The 19,443-nt window shown below is 33.5% G+C and overlaps 5 protein-coding genes across 8 annotated transcripts; 3 read left to right on the forward strand and 2 right to left on the reverse strand.

Annotated features, from left to right (window-relative positions):
• The first annotated feature begins 33 nt into the window (after window positions 1-33).
• LOC108567054 (amyloid protein-binding protein 2) lies at window positions 34-5,062 on the forward strand. Its single transcript, XM_017927256.1, has 5 exons — window positions 34-305; window positions 1,924-2,279; window positions 3,602-3,770; window positions 3,832-4,223; window positions 4,287-5,062. The coding sequence occupies exons 1-5, from the start codon at window positions 153-155 to the stop codon at window positions 4,954-4,956; spliced, it is 1,740 nt and encodes a 579-aa protein (XP_017782745.1). The 5' UTR covers window positions 34-152; the 3' UTR covers window positions 4,957-5,062.
• A 3,348-nt stretch (window positions 5,063-8,410) lies between these two features.
• Window positions 8,411-9,956, reverse strand: LOC108567023. Its single transcript, XM_017927207.1, has 2 exons — window positions 9,514-9,956; window positions 8,411-8,667 (listed from the first exon to the last, which is right to left on the reverse strand). The coding sequence occupies exons 1-2, from the start codon at window positions 9,601-9,603 to the stop codon at window positions 8,434-8,436; spliced, it is 324 nt and encodes a 107-aa protein (XP_017782696.1). The 5' UTR covers window positions 9,604-9,956; the 3' UTR covers window positions 8,411-8,433.
• Window positions 9,957-11,869: 1,913 nt separating this feature from the next.
• LOC108567044 (E3 ubiquitin-protein ligase RNF8-B-like) lies at window positions 11,870-13,576 on the reverse strand. 3 transcript variants are annotated; one of them, XM_017927238.1, is made up of 7 exons: window positions 13,516-13,576; window positions 13,341-13,456; window positions 13,167-13,280; window positions 12,963-13,110; window positions 12,534-12,907; window positions 12,153-12,471; window positions 11,870-12,091 (listed from the first exon to the last, which is right to left on the reverse strand). In XM_017927238.1, coding segments are annotated over exons 2-7 (1,017 nt in total). In that variant the 5' UTR covers window positions 13,401-13,456; window positions 13,516-13,576; the 3' UTR covers window positions 11,870-12,089. The 3 variants fall into 3 exon arrangements, with proteins under 3 accessions (XP_017782727.1, XP_017782728.1, XP_017782726.1); XM_017927239.1 differs by lacking the exon at window positions 13,516-13,576 and having other exon boundaries at window positions 12,225-12,471; window positions 13,341-13,509; XM_017927237.1 differs by lacking the exon at window positions 13,516-13,576 and having other exon boundaries at window positions 11,871-12,091; window positions 13,341-13,509.
• A 430-nt stretch (window positions 13,577-14,006) lies between these two features.
• Window positions 14,007-17,465, forward strand: LOC108567043. 2 transcript variants are annotated; one of them, XM_017927236.1, is made up of 4 exons: window positions 14,007-14,184; window positions 14,809-14,910; window positions 15,002-15,260; window positions 15,323-17,465. In XM_017927236.1, the coding sequence occupies exons 1-4, from the start codon at window positions 14,152-14,154 to the stop codon at window positions 17,287-17,289; spliced, it is 2,361 nt and encodes a 786-aa protein (XP_017782725.1). In that variant the 5' UTR covers window positions 14,007-14,151; the 3' UTR covers window positions 17,290-17,465. The 2 variants fall into 2 exon arrangements, with proteins under 2 accessions (XP_017782725.1, XP_017782724.1); XM_017927235.1 differs by having other exon boundaries at window positions 14,008-14,184; window positions 15,002-15,269.
• Window positions 17,466-18,062: 597 nt separating this feature from the next.
• On the forward strand, window positions 18,063-18,814 carry LOC108567045. The gene is made up of 3 exons (XM_017927240.1): window positions 18,063-18,504; window positions 18,569-18,670; window positions 18,724-18,814. The coding sequence occupies exons 1-3, from the start codon at window positions 18,150-18,152 to the stop codon at window positions 18,759-18,761; spliced, it is 495 nt and encodes a 164-aa protein (XP_017782729.1). The 5' UTR covers window positions 18,063-18,149; the 3' UTR covers window positions 18,762-18,814.
• The last annotated feature ends 629 nt before the right edge of the window (window positions 18,815-19,443 follow it).

Genomic DNA, 19,443 nt, shown 5'->3' on the forward strand with positions numbered 1-19,443 from the left:
CGCATCTCGTTGACTCCTTTCTTTGCTGTTGTTGGTAACACTGTTAGGTCTTGTACATAAATATTGGAAACAAGAAGCTGGATCATCGAACCGCATCCAACCATCGTTTTGTCAGTTCAGTGTTGTGAGTGAGGGGATACGCAAGTCCAGATATGGTTAACCTGGACAAAGAAGTCATGAAGAAGCCGATACCATCGCTTTACAGTTGTTGCCTCAACAACATTATAACTAATAACTATGATATTCACCACCACGAAAGTCTAGATTCACTGCCCGATCATATAGTTTGTGATATTTATTACAAGGTAATGTTTACATTTAATTCATACTTCTTCCCATACTACCCCCCTGTGCGTGCGGAGAATTTAAGAAAGAAATAATAATCCAAGGTTGATTGATCATCGTCGACGTCTTCACGTAAGAACCTAGACGCCACATCCTTGTTATTGTTTTGTTCCTGATTTTTATTTGCAAAGCCTTCTATACAAATGATGGAAATTAAATGCATTTTGCATACCAGACAATTGCAATCAGTTCTTTATGCAAATCGTGGTTTTGCATAAGTGCAATCTAATTCCAAAGGCTTTCCAATCCTTAACGTTGTAATCTTTGTTTTGGCTACCTTATTATCAACAACAACAACAAAAAAATACGCATGTTCTTTGAATCAATTGCTGCAAATTGAAGGTACTACGTAGGAACACATGTTTTTCCTCATGGAGTATTTTTCCTGGACCATTCAGTTGGGAAAAGAGAACAACAAAGTTATTGAAGGAAATTGCTAATAATCATTAAACAATTGTCATTTATTTTTAAAGCCTGTTTATTGCAGAAATTATTTTATTTTCTTGATATATTATTAGTATAAGAAACTAAGATAAACTAGTCAAAGAACGTTTATATCGTAAAATGTATACATTTTTGCAATTTATTGTATAAAACTTTAAAAAAAACATTATTATATATTTAACTAGTTTTGTTTAAATGTATAATTTTATTGAAATTACTTCTGAAGTTGAATGAGATAGAAGAAACTGAATGCAATTTGCAGAACGTCGGCCCCAATTAAGTAATAGATGAAGAGAACAGCAAAATGGGGAAGCTCTCTCGAAGTAATACTAAACAGGTTTATTACGCAACGAATTGCATAGCAACGTAAAGGGATCTCTGTTCTTTGGTGTAACAATAACCATAAGTCGTAATGAAAGTTGCACTAACGGTGACCATGCAGTTTGGTTCTTTATTATGTTCGATGCCTTTCAAATTGCAATTAATTGCTTACTGTTATCATTATTTTCTGAAGAATCCAGGGTTTTAATTCTTTACAACATCGATAGATAATTTCAATGTACTTTTCATGGGTAAATCGAAATCTGCTTCTCTTGCATGCGATAAAGAAAGTACACGAGGAGAATGAAAACATGTTTTGTAAATAGAAATCCTTCGACACGTTTATGATTATTTCATTTATTTATTTATATTTTTCGAACACCCCGGAGAATGTGTAGTAGCAGTGAGAGGTCGATGATTATAATCCTACACATTTCGTCTATTTATTTATTTTTATTTCTCCTTGTGCTTTATAAATAATTTCCGCGATATTTTGTTTACTCGCTTCGAGATAAACGAAACGTTTAACCCAAACACGGTTTCTTTATTGTTGGCACACTTTTTAAAGAAGTGATAAGCCTTTCCTACTGTGTCATCAATTGCAAAATTTAAAAACAAATAATTTATTTTTGGTATCATTTTTGCAAGTTATACTTTAATGAAAATTTCAATATTTATTTTGAAGACTTCGAAAAGTGTTTATTTCTATTAACAGAGAATTTTCTTAAAATTTCATTCAGTAAAAAAAAAAGGTCGTGCAGGTACATATTTCAGGTAACTAACCAGTGTTTCCTTATTTTTTTTTTGTTGCAGATGTACTTGAAGAATAGCTTCTATTGGCTTTCGTACGAGTTGAGCGAATACAATGTGATCTCCAAGGTACTTAGAGTGAAACACACAAGGTCACAGTTCTTGAAAATGTTCGGAGACTTGAAAGATTTCGACCCAGAATTGGACAAGTTTGTAGTGAAACAGTTTGAAGAGGCGATAAGTAACAGCAAACCGGACGATTACTGCGTTATAGAAAATGGTCTTCGGATAGGGGCATTTTTCAGCGAATTAGGCTGGTACCCAATCGCTCACGAAATCCTAAACATGACTGAAAAATACTGCCTGACTCTCGAGCGAAACGTCCATATTCTAAAGAAACTCTTATATCTCTACCACAGGTAAGAACCATACCAATTACATTTCTATTATGGGGGCTTTCATTATCCTCTGGGACACGACATATTTAAAATTCCCAAAATCGCCAGTCTTTTCTACTGAGCGATGATATTTTAGTTGCTTTATGCTAACTAAAATATGTTTAGAGCATTGTTTAGCGCATTCATAAAAATAAACTTGAATTCATCCATTACCTTCAACATTTAAAATAGTCAATAATTTGCTCTTATCACAAAATGCTAAATAAGTATGATAACTGTTGCAAAAATATTCACTAATTACAGTTTACGTACATTTCTAAACTGTTATCTTCCAAGCTAAAAACAAACAATATTAATTATATGTTAATTTATTAAAAATAATCAAATGCACATGAAGCAGTCATAAATTAAATTTAATTAGTTTACGAAATGTTTACTTTATTTTAAATGTAAACTCGTGATTCTAAAGTTAATGATGGAGAACGATTGATTTGTAAGATTCTAAATCTTAAATCTACTTCCTTATTGTAGCAGCATCTGCAAATCAGCTTTCGCCTCAGATAATCAAGAGCGCATAATACAAGTATCCTTTATTCTTCGGATTAGATAAGTTCACTTATTCGAGTCGTATGACCTGTACGCGCTTTGTCCATTCATACGTACTTTTTTTTCTCCTTTCTTCCATCTAAATAGTATTCATTGGGTTTTATTAATCTTTAATTGATGCTGTTCAACTCTGTCCAACGACCTTACGGTTAACTACATAAAACGCGAACGCTTATCCTCAATTATTTTCCTCCATTGTCATTCAATTAAGATCAATTTGCAATCGTCGCTTCTTTCCGTGTCGTATCAAATCCACATCGCGAATTCCCACACTGCCAGTTTTTGTTGTTGCATTACATTATCTGAATGTAGTGTAATTCAAATGGAAGGTCTTGAAGAAGGGTTCTCGCAGAGGTCACATCGGTCAATCCTTGGAAACGTAACGCTTTTTCGCTCTGATTGAAATAAACTTGTTTTTGCTATGAATAAAAACGTTTCTTCAATTGATGCTGTTTTCTCTTGGGAAATATCGGATAGCATCTTGTAAATTAGAACATACATGTTCTAAATTTATTAAGTCTACGTAATCTTTATTTGTTAATTATCATTATTAAAATACATAGAAATATTTACTTTTTTAGTTGATTTATGGATAACTTTCAGCTACTGTATTTACATATAATTGTGAGATAACTTGGGATCATAAAGTTTTATTTGTTTATGGTTATTCTTACAAATATTTGCAAAAACAACAATGTGCAGCTTCCGTCAATAATTTAGTGTTATGTTTGTTTTAGGCGATTATTTGTTGAATCCTCGTATTCACTATTCACACACGCTGAAAACACTTTCCAGCTTGCAAACAAAGTTATACAGGAATTGGAGGATTTGCAGACATTGCCGAATCTGTGCGGACTCTACGCAATTTTCGCGCATTTGTTCGTAATGCGAAGTGAATACAATGAGGTATGTTGATTGATTATGACTTTTCAAAATTGTGATGATTATAATAATTCTTGTGTTGCAGGCTTATAAATGGGCACACAAATCGATAACTCTGTTGAAAAGCAGCATGCCCACAAGGATGATCATAGATGTACTTAGAATATCGTCGAGAGCTTGCGTCTTCAAAAGGAAATTTGCGCACGCCGCCCTTTTGATCGAGCAAGCACTGTGCCTTGCCGAGAGAAAGTTCAAACACGATAAAAACCCAATTTTAGCGGACATCTTGATGGACTACGGCTTCTACCTTTTGAACACCGACCGTTTCGAAGACAGCGTCAAATTATATAGAAAAGCCGTGGACATTAGGTTGAGTATGTTTGGTGCGAAGAGTCTGAAGGTGGCGTTCGTGAAAGAAGACCTGGCTTACGCGATGTACGTCCACGAATACAGTTCGGGTGATTTCACCGAAGCTATGTAAGTTATCCGTGTATCCGATATACTTTGTTTGTTTATTAAAGATTGTATTTTCTTCTTTAGAAAAGTGATCACAGAGTCAATAGACGTTCTGACAGATTTGGTGCCAAAGAACCACCTGGCTTTAGCGTCCACGCATCGCGTGAAAGCTTTGATCCTTGAGGAGATGGCCATCGATATGCGTCATCAGGCCAACCAAGAAACTCGCGACAAATTCTTCATCACCGCCGAGACTTTGCACAAGGAAGCACTGGATGTTTCGTTGGAGTTCTTCGGCAAAATCAACGTGCACACTGCCAAACATTACGGGAATTTGGGACGGCTATACCAAAGCATGAATAGGTACGAACAGGCAGAGAAGATGCACCTTCAGGCTATCCAAATTAAGGAGCATCTCTTGGGCGCCGATGATTACGAAGTGGGACTGAGTTTAGGACACTTGGCTTCGTTGTACAACTTCCATATGCGTAGGTACAGGGACGCGGAGAAACTATACCTGCGCTCCATTGACATCAGCTTGAAGCTGTTCGGAGAGACGTATTCCTGCTTGGAGTACGATTATCGGGGACTGATCAAGGTATACACAGAACTCGAAGATATTGTCAAATTGGAGAGGTTCACCGACGTAATAAAGGACTGGAAGGACAGGAGGAAGGACATGGTTGTCCCAAAGATTCCGACCACAGAACTGAGCGTGCAAACTATCATCCAAAAATTCACAGCGCAATGTTAGGATAGTTAACATTTGCTTGTTGCTAGTCAATAACGTCTAAAGCAGAATTTATCTACAATCCAGAAAAAAAAAACGGAATCTCAATGTTTGCAATTTTTTTTTAAATTTTAAATCTATAATTTAACAAAATTCATTTATATAATTTAGTTACATTACTTTTTTAACAGATACCATGCATGTTATATATATATTTTTTTTTGATCTCCGCAATTGAATTTAATTATTATTTTTTCACTTGCATTATATTTTTTATGTTCTTACTATTATAATTTGTTTGTTGATTGAGGCGTAATTTATCTTTTAACATTAAGTATAGACATTAAGACGAGAGACACAGAATGATGACATAAAATATTGATACGTGTGATTTAATTTTATATACAAATATACATTGTTAGAATTTTGTTTTACTTCTTTTGTTTCTAGTTTGTAATATTGTTAAGTGTGTTTGTGATGTTTCGAGCAATATTTCTGCAAACCAAATTGTAAACAAAAATCATTTCTACCAGACAGACATTTTGTAATATATACACAACAGTCTTAGTAAAATATTATATACATTTACATAATAATAAATTTATATTTTACTATTCGCTAGTTCTTTTATAGAAATATCCCAAAACAATATTTACTAGAAAAAAGTAGTAGGCAAAAGTAAAAGTCAATAAAAGAAATCTATACTGGACAATTAGTTTCAATTTCAGTAAATACAAGTAAAATATCTATACAAATCTGTACTAGATTCTATAAAGGGAATTGCTTAAACTCTTCAATTGAACAAAGCTTTCAACAAGGCAGTGTTTTAGTTTCAAGGAAACTAATCTATACTGGACAATTAGTTTCAATTTCAGTAAATACAAGTAATATCTGATTTCTATACAAATCTGTACTAGATTCTATAAAGGGAATTGCTTAAACTCTTCAATTGAACAAGGCAGTGTTTTAGTTTCAAGGAAACTATTCATTTACAAAGCAAACATAGAAAGATTTATATACAAAATTTGCATCACAAATATCTTTTAAAGTGTCGTTTATTATGAGAAATTTACAGTTTTTGATGAAATTTTGACTAGTTATTTTATATAATATAGTATAATCAAAATTTCAGCTCAGGTTCAATGAATAATTTTCGAAATTAATCTAAATTAAAATATCTTTTTACCTCAAAGAAATTTATGGAATTTTGCTACAGAAAACAGTAATCTACGATACTATAGGCATTAAGTGAATTGCGTAATATCACTTTCAAACTGTCATGATTAGATAAACAATATTTGCAGAATTTTAATCAAATATATTAATAACGTTAAATTTTAATGATTTATTGAATTTTTATTAATATAGTTATTATATCAGGTTTTAAAAAATATAGGATTAGATTTCAATTATCAGCAGAGAGAATGAAACAAGGAAGTTGGAATAATTTCATAACTTCTTTGAAGAAAATTCTATAGCTTTATATCAAAATGGATCTTAATTATTAGCGTTGAGAGATTATTTAGAGCAGTGATTTCCAAAGTGGGCGCTGCAGCGATCCAGGTGATGGTCACAGGTGCTTTTGGTGGCGATGAATAACTGTAAGTGTTATTAAAATTTAAAAAAATAATAATTTCCAGGAAGCGCTGAGCAATATTTTTTCTGGAATATGATTGGGAACCACTGATTCGAAAGATAAGTTAATAGAAATAAACAATCAATTTGTAACGTTTAATAATTTTAATTGTTTTATCCTTGAATTTGCGTCAGGGATTCAGTACATTATTGCTGCTAAACTAAATCTATTAATTCAGGCATGGAGTTGCTCCGATAACGAATTCATCAGACATGTGATAAAACGAGTAAAACCGGAAATCCTCAAATCTAGCCAAAGCATGATAGAAAATGTAATGTAAATGTTGAATATTTTTCTCTAATTCATATTGAAAATAAACCTCAGACAACATTTAGTGAAGAGCAGAGCTTTGATTATATAAGAATGTTCTATTTTATTTATATGTGACTTATGTAATGAGTGAAGAACTAGATTTGTAATGTTGATTCACGTAATGAATGTTTTCAGATGTAGATGCAAAACAATATTATCATATAATGTGAATAATATAATGATTCACGTTAATCGCATCTGTTTGTAGTAGAAGTTATTATCACACATAATCATAATTCCTATAACTAATAGACACAGTAAAATATTTATTTATTGTAATTTTAACGTGTAGAAATGAAAGTGAAGAATTTGATTGTGATTATTCTGGTTCAGAACAAACCAATTAATTATTAAAGTATCATTTGCTGGTAAGTGGATTCATAATTGTATTTCTATACAATTACAGAAGTCTTGGGGTCAAAATATAACTAAAAGAAAGTGTTTGTTTTATTAAAATCATCTAAAGTGTTAAAGAAAACTTTAGATGATTATATAATTACCGAAAATCTATAATTTGTTATTAATTATAGAAATGTTAAAAGGTTCAAAAATATAAATTAAAATCAATGTTTTCTAAAATAATTCTTATGAATCAAATCATAAATAAAATTGACTAGAGATTTTATGTTCTTTGTTTGTTATTGAAGTATATCCTCAATTGAAGAAATATAAGGGTTGGTTATAGAACGATAGTTGTTGATTGAATGAGTGTTGTGACCCTTTGAGATCCAAGCAAAAACACCCCCAGTTACAGTACAACGATGAGTCACGCGTTCCAAACATAAGCAAAGGATCAGCTGGGTGGTGACGATCGATCGCGCAGAGGGCTTTAATTAAATTTGTGAATATGTGTGCGTGCGTGTGTGTGTTTGTTGAGCCCCAACGCTAACCGAACGCACAGAACACTTCAGATAACATTGGTAGCACAAGCATTTGCGCAGCACGCTGCATTTCGAGCGGACCAGATGTCGTTCGGTCATACCATCATCATATCGCACGCCCATTACAGTATCCACAGCCTAACCGTCGTTATCCCTCTCTCTCTCACATACTCTTCACCCCATCGAAAAGTAGAGTAGAGAAAGCAGCCCCCATTCCCGTACCGACCGCAAATTACGCAACAATGACCCTGTCCGGCGGCGTCGAATCGATGGATGCACCAGCTCCCAACACTCTGGCCCACGTCGAGCTGAAGAAGCTGCTGAAAGGAGTCGACCTGAAAACCATCCCCGTCGAGGAGATCAGAAGGCTCATCCGGATGTCCTACCAAGGCGCAGATCTACGACACAAACCTACGCAGAAGTAGAACCGAACTTCATCCACGAAGATATTACATATAAATTTATACAAACACATTTTTTATTTTGCAATAATTACATTGTGCTAGTCCTAGAAACAATAATAGTTTAGAATGTATAAGAAGTTACTATATAAATAAATAAATATATATATATTATATTTGTCAATATATTTTTTTTTTCTCTCTCGATTTGACTAGAGCTTTCTTTCCAATGACTAGATTAAGCGTTTATTTTTTTGGTATTATCGTTTCGTCAGTTACTGAGGAGCTTCTCCTTCAGCACCTTCATGATCGGATCCTCCTCGGACATTCCTTCGGCTCTCAGGAATGACATCGTTTCCAAGGCGCAAGCGGCGTATCCCGCGACCTGAGCATCATCGTAATCCTCCTCGGTGATGTCTCCTTCCAATTCCTTCTGCAGCTCGCATATCTTCTCGAAGCACATCATCAGCGCCTCGTTCATTTTCTGTCCGCTCTTCTGTTTCCCCTGCAGTAACATTCAGTAAAACAATTTCTCAATCAATCAATTTCACAATCATCACAAAATCTTAGAGTTTTATTCTTCAAAAACGTTAGTTTTCTCACCATTAATAATCACTAGTTTTCTAATAATATCAAGATAATATTTAAATTTTAATTTAAATTAATCCAATTACATTTAAATTAAATTAATTAATACTTTTACTATAAAACCATGATTTATTTCCTTGATAATTTGTGGAAAAATAGAAATTAGTTATTGCCAATAGTATATTTAAAAATTGATCATTTTATACAAATATAGTAAAATTTTGTTAGTAAATAAGTTTTCAGTTAAAGGGCTCCACATTTCTATAAAATTTCACTTGAAATAGTTGTGTATTGCATAAAACATTGAAGAGCTATGGAAAGAGTGTTATTTATTAAATCAAATGAAAGGAAACTTATAGAGAAGAGAACTTTTCAAAATTTAACGAATATTTAGTAAATGGATAAATTAATGTAACGGTCAAAGTACGTGGAATATCCAATTGATTCATTGTGTATTAAATAGATAAAATCGAAATACACAAATAAAAGCTATCAAGGATTGTTTTCGGTTTATATTTCAAATGTATTGTTTGTTGTTTCTAAATGTATTGAAAGTTTTATTTATCTGGTATTTAGGGTAGTTAATGTTACTTTAACGGTCTTTTTCATAAAATTACTATTTGAAGAATATCGTTTCAGAAATTTGTTTGTAGATAATCCATAATGCGTGAAGAATACCTGAAGCGGATGAGAAGTTTAAAAAAGGATAAAAGGAAGTGTTATTCTAAATGTATAAAATTAAAAAAAAAATATTTGTACATACACGTCTATTTCTGTTAGCGACTTTCGGCACCTCCGACGACTGCGGCTTATCATGTTTCTGCTTAGCGTTGTTATTGTTGTTGCGTTTCATACTAAGACGTTGACTGGATGCGTATCCTTGTTCAACTTGCGCGCGTAATCCTTGAAGGGGGAAGAACTGATTCCGTCTTAGGTGGTGGCGCGAGGACGAATGATGATCGTCGTTGGCTGCTGTAACGTCGAAATAGGGAGCCGGCCTCTGCGGTTTGGGGAGCGTGGCCAGAAAACTGGAAGTTATTCTTTATGTGCGTACAGCTGTTCCGAGTCCCCAGTCCCTTAACAGCTGGAAAACGCGTGCGGCAGCTGCACTCGACAAGTTCCGAAGGGCCTGCCGCCAGTTGCGCGAACGGGCGCCAAAAAAAGATATAAAACAATACGAAAATAATCGTAATAGAACCATTTCCGAATGACCATTTCTTCTAAGAATGACAATCGTTTGGAGATGGCAATCGTCTCAAATGAAGAATGGTAAAAAATATAAAAAAAAGCTCTAATTGCATGATTGTTCAACGGTTTTCTGTCCCTTTAAACAACACCTGCTCTCGTCGCTACACTTCTGCAGAAGAACAACGGATTTTTTTTGTTGTTTCTTTTTTACCCTCGGAAATGGCACGGAATTGAAGATGCGCCTTTGCAATTCAAGCCATTTCCGGTTTCACGAGTAACGTGCATCTGCTAGTTTTAAAATTAAACACATAAAAACAATCATTATAATAATTCCACGTTGTTATAATTATTTAACAAATTTAATTTCAATTTTGTTACCCTTAGACTTTAATATAAAAACAATGTTTATAATTTGTTGCTATTATTTAATATTTGCTTTTTCTTAAGACTTAATTATTAAATTTATTTAACTAACTAATTTCAAATTTATTGCAATTAATTAATATTTTTGAAAAATCTAACTTTTATCATTCTTAATTTTTTTTTTAATTTTCCAATATATATTTTATATTGTTTATGTTAATTATTTCATTTTATTTATACTAGGTTTTCGAAAATTCCAGGTACTGAAAATGTGTCCTGCGCTTTGAGCTAATTCAGGTTGAACATCTGCTAGTTATAAAATGTGACCTGTAGACATACTCGAGAGAAATCCGCCCATTCATCCACCTTCCTATATAGATATAGTCGTCGAAATGATTGATGAGAAATCTTAGTCTATGGTACCTTTAATACTGAATTCAATATTTATTATTAGGTAATGATGTCTTAATAAATGCACAATTGTCAATCTTTTTTTGGTGTCAGTAAATTCAATTTTTACTATTACATTCAGGTGCAATGAATGAATGTAAGACATTAAGTTAAAAAAAATAGTAAGCTCATAAACTTTGAAATTTGGGTTAAATAATTTGATTAGTTTATATAATTTGAATGTTTTATAGAGAGATTAACAGTATAAAAGTTAATAATTTCTTTAAACATTGTTAATTGTAATGTAAATGTTCCCTTTACTTGAGTTTGTAGTATGGTGATTTGTTGTAATAAATGTTATTATTATTGTAATTATTTTAAATAATTCGAAACGTTATATAGTGAAATACTCGTATAGTGAAACATATTCAAAAATACACATAATATGTGTAAAAATGATGTAGCAGGCGCACAATCCGGGACTTCTCTTCTCATCGTCACTCGTTATGCGAAACGTCGCTCGTTAAGCGAGTCATTTTTCTTACAATTGCTCGTTAAGCAAAATGCTCGTTATGCGAGGTTCCGTTGTATTATGAAGTGTGTAATAAGTTTAAAACTTTAAATACATCTATTTGACTGCAACGACATCTTGACGCCGATAGAAAAAAAAAACTAACTTAGGGTAATGAAATCTATAAAAAATATTTCGCTCTGATAATTTGTTTGAATTCGTTAATTTCATTAAATCGAAGGAAATTGTGAAATGTTCTAGTAAATAGAAATTAGAGGATGAAAATAATATTTGTCACTTCTTATTTATTTCAAATTTATAAAAAAATATTTGTACTTTCATTAGGAATTCAACAATTACATCATTGATTGTATACATTATTGCTCTACTTGTTACACGCGTATATCTGAAATAAATGTTAGCGTTAATTCATAATATGCTAAGTATCTTAAATGAATTTCAAATGACTCAAAAGTTAGTAGAAATAATAGAAAATATTTTAACTGCAGATTAATTTATTTAAATGATTATATGTACTTTTATGTACATTTTCGCTTGTAATTCAACAATTGAAATATATGATTGATGATCTCTCTGCAATAAATAATAAGATTATTTGAAGTAATCACGTATTAGAAAAAATAAATGGAATAGGTGAATGTAAACGTTTATTGTGATAATTTTACTAATCAGTGAAAATGAAACGAAATAATCTGTTGTTTTCAAATATATAAATAGTAACAAGAGCAGCAACGTAATTATTGTACATGAGAACAGATATGAAGAAACAAACTGAACTATTATTAATATTTGAAATCTTATAATATAAATAGAACTAAATATAAATTTTTGAATAAAATAACATGATGACACCATTAGAATTCGAATCCTACAACACAAAATAATTAATGGATGATTAGTGTTTTGCATAATGCAAATGTTTCACGTACAAAGATAGCGTGATGGACAACCGTTCGCCCAATGGCCAGGATTGTGGCATATAAAACATATCCCGTACCCACCGTAATAATGATCCACCTCCAGCAAGTCGATATCGTCGTCGCTAAACAGTTCCTGAAAATTGGCAGAATCGTCGGAGCTGATCTCGATTGGCATGGAATCCCTGGGCAAGCGTCTAGACCTTCGATTGCCGTTACTCGTGGCATTTTTCCTCGCCTTCTTCTTTGGTTTCGGCTTTTCCACAACTTCGCGCTGCTTGATTATAGTTTCACGTCGTTTCCTTTCCTCGAGCGGAAGATTTTCCACAACCTAAATCGAAACGTATATAATAATAATTCCGTTTCTCGATCAATCATTACAAATAAACTCACCTTTTCAACTAAATTATTAATTAATAAAGTAGGAACATGCTCTTTAATCTTCGTCTTACAAATTGGACATAAATTCTTGTTTTTCCTCCACAGTGATATGCAGTATGAGCAGAAAGTGTGCTGACAGTTCAGGGTAACAGCTTTTACCAGAAGCTCTGTGCAGATGCTGCAGGCCAATTCCTCTTCAAAATCAATGACAGTCTGCGAAGGGCCTGGCTTGTTTAACTCATTTTTATCAATCTCTTTAACCATTGGTACCATTAGGGTTGGCTGTTTGTTCAGAGGAGGTCTACCTTTGGGTTTTTTTGTTTTCGATGAACTGTGTGTTGTATTAAACGAGTCTACTAAATTAATAACTTCCATCTCACTTTGATCTACAATGCATTCACTATACTACTAACTAAACACAAACATGCCTCCTTCACTTACCTGCTACCATAAGAGTGCTGTCATTGCTGTTATGCATTAAAAACTCAAATCTAATGTTCTCTGTTATAATTAATATGTCACCAACAAAAAGATCTGATGGTTCATTCTTTTTCAACTTCCTGTTATTCTGTATCGTGCCATTCGAACTCTGTGAAAGACCAAGCAAATAAGATAAATCATCCCTGCACACAATGAAAATAATACCTTGTCAATAATTGACCATTTATTATTGCTATCCTTCTTAAAAATACAGTGCACCCTTGATATTGGCAATTCTTCTATAACATACGAATTTGATAATGACCTTCCGATGGTGAACTAAAGAAGAACAAGTAAATAAACATACAATTTATAGGTTACAACATCAGTAAACTCAACGTTATCCTTTAAAATTATCTCCTGGCCATCGTGCAACTGCAACAACTTTGCCCCGCTCATCTTTGCAATTTAATGGATATTTCCTCCAGCGTAGAATTTCTCTTGCTGCTGATCAACTAACCAAAGGATAAAAAAAAAATACAGTTCTTGTCACAAAATTCAAAGATGTTTTTACTTCAAAATTCAGTTAAAAATTGATATTGCCTGACCTACGTCAGTGTAATCAGTGTCGCCATCTGCAACATTAGTATTTCAATGAGTCAAAATGAGTCAATAAATTACAAAATATGTAATTTTAGCAAATACATTTTGTTATTAATTCTTGCAATTTATATTAACAGCAACAATGTCATTTCAGTATGTGCACACGCTCATTGAAATAGAATAGAATATTTTACGTAATTTGCTTCATAGGTTAAGCAACTGTTTGTTTATTTTCTCAAAAACAACGATGTTTAAATACTCACCAAACAAAATCTATAAGACAATTTTGTTACATATTAAATATTAAATAATGCATGGAAAGCTGTAGCGCTGTTAATCACAATTTACAGAATAATTTCCGTTATAAAATAAGAAAAATTTGAATTTCTTTGTTATGAAATCGTTCAAATCTGGTGGTTTTTCAGTTAGTTATGTTGAATCACCTGCTGAATATGCGTCTTTGACAGTTCTCCAAGCATATCATTATTATTGATATGTGAGTGGGACGTAAGTGGTCAACTATTTGTTATTCGATTGTTTACATATCATTCGATCAGTGAATTGATCTGAATTAGCAAGTACGAATTCGCTGCGAGAAGCTGAGGACATGCCTTCCAAAAGGAAATCGCTTGAGATTAAGGTAAATCATTCAGTTTCTTCAGACTTTAAACAAAGTTTAGAGATTGTGAGTTTAGTCAGGAAAAGCAAATTGTACATTGTTATCAAATAACAGAATACACTTGTTGTTCACACCAAGAGTAAGATTTAGATCTTAAGAGTGTTTGCAGTTAACACCCTTTTGTTGCACAGCTGGTGTAATTGCAATGTAATATTGTGTAACTTTTATTATATGATGGCAAGGATTATATTCTTGATATTGACTTTCAGAGTATTATTGTGTTGATTTTTATGTAAATAAAAAAGTATTCAATCATTAAATATAAATGTCATAGTTATTATTATATGTAGAATTCATCTATAATTTATAATATTTTTACATTTTTATGTTTATGCTTAAATTTTATATAGTAATAAAACACTTTATGTAGTTCTGATGTCCATTAATTAATTTTGTAATCATTTCAATAGATATTATTTTACAAAATGAGTGCTTACTAATAATGTTTGATGCAACACAAAACATGTATGGATTGTTGATAAACAATTGTTGATAATTATGTATCATGTTTAAGTTAAATCTTTAATTGTATAGATTTATTGAATTAATGGGTTTAACAATACTAATTCTTTCTATTACATTTAGGATGAAGAAGAAATTAAGGAAGTGGTCAATGTTAATAAAAGGATTTGCTCAAAGGAGGAGCCAAATGCAGAAATGAATCTCATTAAAGTAGAAAAAGTTGATGCAAGTATTATTTTTAAATTATTATATATTATTATCAATTAAATATTTATATTGTATAAAATATTTACATTTTTATTATCTATATATTCAGGAGGATCTTTTGAAGCTGGATCCACAGGAGTTCATTGTAGAGTTGGAACTGGATGAAATCGCGAAGGTGGACGAGTATAACGAGAATGGGGATGTGCAGAATGTGAAACCGAAGATAATGCCAGAAAATTTGGACCAAGATTATACTATGACAGTGGATGATGATGCGGAAGATGCTTCAAATGCACGAGATGGAAATCATTTTGTAAATGAATTCATTTCAGATGAAAATCAAATCCATAATGTAGATCTTGACGAAAGTGATAAAGGTACGTTAAGTGTAATTGAGGTTTTATTAATTGGATTGAAATCTTTGTTTCAGAAAACACAGATTTAGTTTTGGAGCATCCTCGACCGGGGACGAGCCGCGAAGTCCATACAATCGTGGATAACGCTGTACCGCAGACTGAACCATTCAGGATTGCGAATTCCTGTAAAGCCATATTAGACGGCACCTTCTTCGAGGTGGTGCCGGATAAATGCAATCAAAATGATGGCACTATTGTTGCTATTTGCAAGAGATGTACTGACAGCAGGACGGAGGTGAAAGGTACTTATCACTCGAGCAACAATTTTATATCTCATATCAAACGCATCCATGGTTGCATTGAGCTTTCCAAATTGGAGAAGCATAGACGCCGCTACAATAAGGAGAGAAACATTCCTATCCATCCGATTGGCGAAGGGGAAAAATCGAGGAAGAGGTGTAAATGTTCATTCACGCAAGAACAATTAGAAAAATTGCTTATGGATTACGCTGTGAACACACTGGTGCCATTGAAGACTCTGAACAGCGAGTACTTTAGAGCGATCGTGGATCATATTTGCACCTGCGTATCCATCGAGAAGGTGTTCAGCCATAGAGCGTTGAGCAAAAGGATCTTAGATTTGCACAGTGAAAATACCCAGAAGGTGGAGAGGGCTTTGCAGGATGCGCAATTCGTTTGCACTACCGTCGACGTATGGTCCACGAGTCTTTCGAGGTTCGTGAATGCCAGCGTCCATTGGATCGATGTTAACAGTTTGGAGAGGAAATCAGCGGCAATGGCATGTCGCCGCTTCCCAAAGGCACAGTCTTACAACAAAATCTCTCACATGCTGGCAGAAATCAATACAGACTTCAACTTAAACTCATCGAAGATTCTAACAATAGTCACCGATAATGGCATCAACTTTGCCAAGGACTTCAACGAGTACGGATACACGCATTCTTTGGTCGGTCACGACGACGATCTTATATTCGAAAATCTTCCTGCTGCCGGTTTGGAATTGGACGAACGATGTCAACCCACCCATCTGCGTTCTCATACGCTATGTTTGTTGGCTACAGTCGATGTAGTTAAAGCCATACAAAGCAGCACTTTCCAAAGTACTCACAATGAAGCGTTGCGTAAATGTTCAGCCCTTTGGATGGCCGTCTCGCAACCAAAATCCTTCGACGTAATCTTGAAGACGCTCGAAACTACATTGATTCTCCCGGATGCTCGTAAATGGAGCTCGATACACAGCGCGCTCGCACAGATCTTAAAAGTTAAAGACAAGCTTTGGTTGCTGAACAATATTGGTTTGAACGAGTACCTTCCGTTCACCGAGAAAGATGTAGCGTATTTGCAGGAGCACGTCAAATGTATGGAACCATTAACCTCAGCTTTGGATAAGTTACAGAGCGAGAGGAACAATTACTACGGATTTTTATTGCCATGTCTTCTAGAGCTGCGCTATAAAGTACGTAAATTGATGGATCAAGTGCATAGGTTTTCTCATCCAGTCCTGAAGGCTATCGCCGATGGATTGGAGGAGCGTTTCGGTGAATTGCTTGGGTTAGGGCCGAATTCGCATGGCGCGGTCATCGCAAGCTTGTCACATCCAGTCTTCAAGACGCGATGGTTTGCGGCCATTAAAACCGCCGATCGGCAGAGGCTGCGAGATTTGTTTATCCAAGCAGTGATAACCGGATATCAAAAGGTACATGAGCCAGAAGCAGCTGAACTACCCGAAGGTCACGACTTCGATTTCGGTCCTGACATCGAGGATGTATCTTTTACAGAGCATCCTCAAGCTGAGATTGAGGTGCTCAGGTATTTGAGCGATAACCGTAGGGATCTGGCCATGCTGAACGACTACCCGAACGTGAAAAGGGTCTTCATTAAGTTCAACACTCCTTTGGCTTCGTCAGTTCCCGTTGAAAAACTGTTCTCTTTCAATAAAATTCGTGAATCTCTTTATCACCGCACCGACGAGCTTTTCGAGGAGCGCGTCGTTCTCATGGCGAACAGAAATTTCGCATAATCTAGATCTTTTCAAGACTTTTTAATCTTATTATGAATCCAGAAATAATATTAATACTACGAAAAAAAAAGTAGATTCGAGATTTTACTTAATGTTATCAAAAGTTATTTAAAGCAAATGTATTTATATGTATGTACCAATAAGCAAAACCTTAATTATAACAGAATATATGGACACATTTTATTTTACACGACTCTTTACTATTCTCAAAAAAAAAAACAACATTTTAGCGTAATATCATGTTTTCTCGTTAGTACTAATTATGAAATAGCTTTAAATGTATTAAATTATACAAATATTATATTAAACGATCATTTCAATATTATTTATACATTTCGAAACCAAATAAATAATATTTAAAAGAAAATTACAACAATTTTAATTTTGATATAAAAGCATATTATGTTTTAAGAATATTTCCTAAGAACAAGATTCATTATTAAAATAGTATTGTTAATAATTTCGTTTAAACAAAGAAATTCCTTAAAGATTAACAAAATTTAAAATATCTGTTAACATCCACCAGGAGGAGTAAATTATATTGAAAACGCTTTACTGACTTCATATTGTCCTGGTAGAAAAATCACGTTTCCAGTCTTACAAGCAATTATGAATGAAAAGAGGTATCAAAACAGGAATGTTCATTTTATTTTCCTATTTAATTGTGATGTAATTATTTTTGTAATGGATGTACTTATATAGGGTGCGTCAGAAATAACTCCCACATTTAAAAAAAAAATGGTACGAGGTAGAAATAACTCACATTACGAAATCTGTCGAGGAAACTTATACCAAAACAAAGCTACATAACCTCAATATGATGTATTTTTGCTTATTCAAGAATTAATCCCCTGGTCATAATGCCTTGGTCGGGTGAGCATCGAGGATTTGTAGTGGAGGCTTTTTACAAGAATGGCGAATCTGTAACTGCGACTCAGAGGGCGTTTCGCACACGATTTGGTTTACGCGCTAATGAAAGTGTTCCAGACCGGAAAACGATTTTGCTGTGGGTTCAAAGAGTAAGGGAAACAGGATCTGCACTGAAGAGAAAACCACCCGGACGACCCAAAAATGTGAGGACACCCGAAAACATCGCTGCAGTGAGGGCTTCGATTAAGCTGTTTCCAACGCGTTCAGCACGGAAACATGCGTTAGCTCTTCGGATTTCTGAAAGAACTGTGAGACGAATTTTGCGAATTTTGAAGGTGGAAAAAGGTATTAGAAGAGCGTCCAAGCTCTCTTCTTACGCATATCTCATGAAATATCAATTTTACTTTAGATGAAGAGAAGCCAATAAAAGATAGAGGAATACTAAAGAAACAAAAGGAAGAAGACGTTGAGGAGCATCAAGAATTGGATGATGCAGACAAGAACGGTGAAAGTAATTTGCTGATTATTAAGTTTTATATAAATTTAACGCATTTTATTTTTTAGATAATGATATAGAAGAAAAGCCTGTTGTCTTTGAATAAAAATCGTGAATCTCTATCACCGCACCGACGAACTCTTCGAGGAGCAAAATCGTAATTTACTATTTACTATTCGCAAAAGTTGCGCATTATTATTAATAAATCTATAAATATTTTCGAAATATATCATTTCTATAATTGTATAAGTTGATTATGTTTGCATTTAAATGAGAAGAAGTATAAATAAGTAAATCCTAGAATCCTGTCACTGAAAAACAATTTGTAGTTTTTCAGGAAACTAGGAATGCGAAGAGGTGCGTTTCCTTGCTCGGCAATTCGTAGCGTCGCTTGCAAACGCAGGCTTTCTAATTATGTTCTCCTGGTACACGAAAAATATATGCCGTTTTTCAGGAGATCAGAAGTGTTAGCAAGTCTTCACGTCTTTTCCGTAAACTATTTGATTACAACAGAGCAATGCACAAAAAATGTACACACACTGCTGAAATCCTGGTTTCCTGGTGGACAAACATTTTTTATAGTTATGCTTTGCTTATTTCAATCAGTCATTTTATCATTGCTTTATATAAATAAGTAAGTAATATCAATGGTTTAAAATTTTATTAAGAAAAGTTGACGAAAAAAATGTACATATTCATCCAGATTGAAAGAAAATCTTCTTAATTAATATTATTAATAATTTTTATTTTTTTGACTTCAAAATAATATTTGTAAAGAATAATTTTAT

This window comes from Nicrophorus vespilloides, unplaced genomic scaffold, assembly GCF_001412225.1.
Source record: "Nicrophorus vespilloides isolate i.1.1-1 unplaced genomic scaffold, Nicve_v1.0, whole genome shotgun sequence".
Classification (NCBI taxonomy): domain Eukaryota; kingdom Metazoa; phylum Arthropoda; class Insecta; order Coleoptera; family Silphidae; genus Nicrophorus; species Nicrophorus vespilloides.

Bases quoted from the DNA above. Each gene is read 5' to 3' on its own strand.
- LOC108567054 (XM_017927256.1), top strand. From the start codon at position 153: ATGGTTAACCTGGACAAAGAAGTCATGAAGAAGCCGATACCATCGCTT. The intron at 2,280-3,601 runs GTAAGAACCATA...TGTTTGTTTTAG, and splicing joins CTCTTATATCTCTACCACAG to GCGATTATTTGTTGAATCCT. The intron at 3,771-3,831 runs GTATGTTGATTG...CTTGTGTTGCAG, and splicing joins TGCGAAGTGAATACAATGAG to GCTTATAAATGGGCACACAA.
- LOC108567023 (XM_017927207.1), bottom strand. From the start codon at position 9,603: ATGAAACGCAACAACAATAACAACGCTAAGCAGAAACATGATAAGCCG. The intron at 8,668-9,513 runs GTATGTACAAAT...ATGTTACTGCAG, and splicing joins TCGCTAACAGAAATAGACGT to GGGAAACAGAAGAGCGGACA.
- LOC108567044 (XM_017927238.1), bottom strand. From the start codon at position 13,400: ATGAGCGGGGCAAAGTTGTTGCAGTTGCACGATGGCCAGGAGATAATT. The intron at 13,111-13,166 runs GTATTATTTTCA...GGTCTTTCACAG, and splicing joins AATGGTCAATTATTGACAAG to AGTTCGAATGGCACGATACA. The intron at 12,908-12,962 runs GTAAGTGAAGGA...AATGCATTGTAG, and splicing joins CAGCACTCTTATGGTAGCAG to ATCAAAGTGAGATGGAAGTT.
- LOC108567043 (XM_017927235.1), top strand. From the start codon at position 14,152: ATGCCTTCCAAAAGGAAATCGCTTGAGATTAAG. The intron at 14,185-14,808 runs GTAAATCATTCA...TATTACATTTAG, and splicing joins GGAAATCGCTTGAGATTAAG to GATGAAGAAGAAATTAAGGA. The intron at 15,270-15,322 runs GTACGTTAAGTG...TCTTTGTTTCAG, and splicing joins TCTTGACGAAAGTGATAAAG to AAAACACAGATTTAGTTTTG.
- LOC108567045 (XM_017927240.1), top strand. From the start codon at position 18,150: ATGCCTTGGTCGGGTGAGCATCGAGGATTTGTAGTGGAGGCTTTTTAC. The intron at 18,505-18,568 runs GTATTAGAAGAG...ATTTTACTTTAG, and splicing joins AATTTTGAAGGTGGAAAAAG to ATGAAGAGAAGCCAATAAAA. The intron at 18,671-18,723 runs GTAATTTGCTGA...TTTATTTTTTAG, and splicing joins TGCAGACAAGAACGGTGAAA to ATAATGATATAGAAGAAAAG.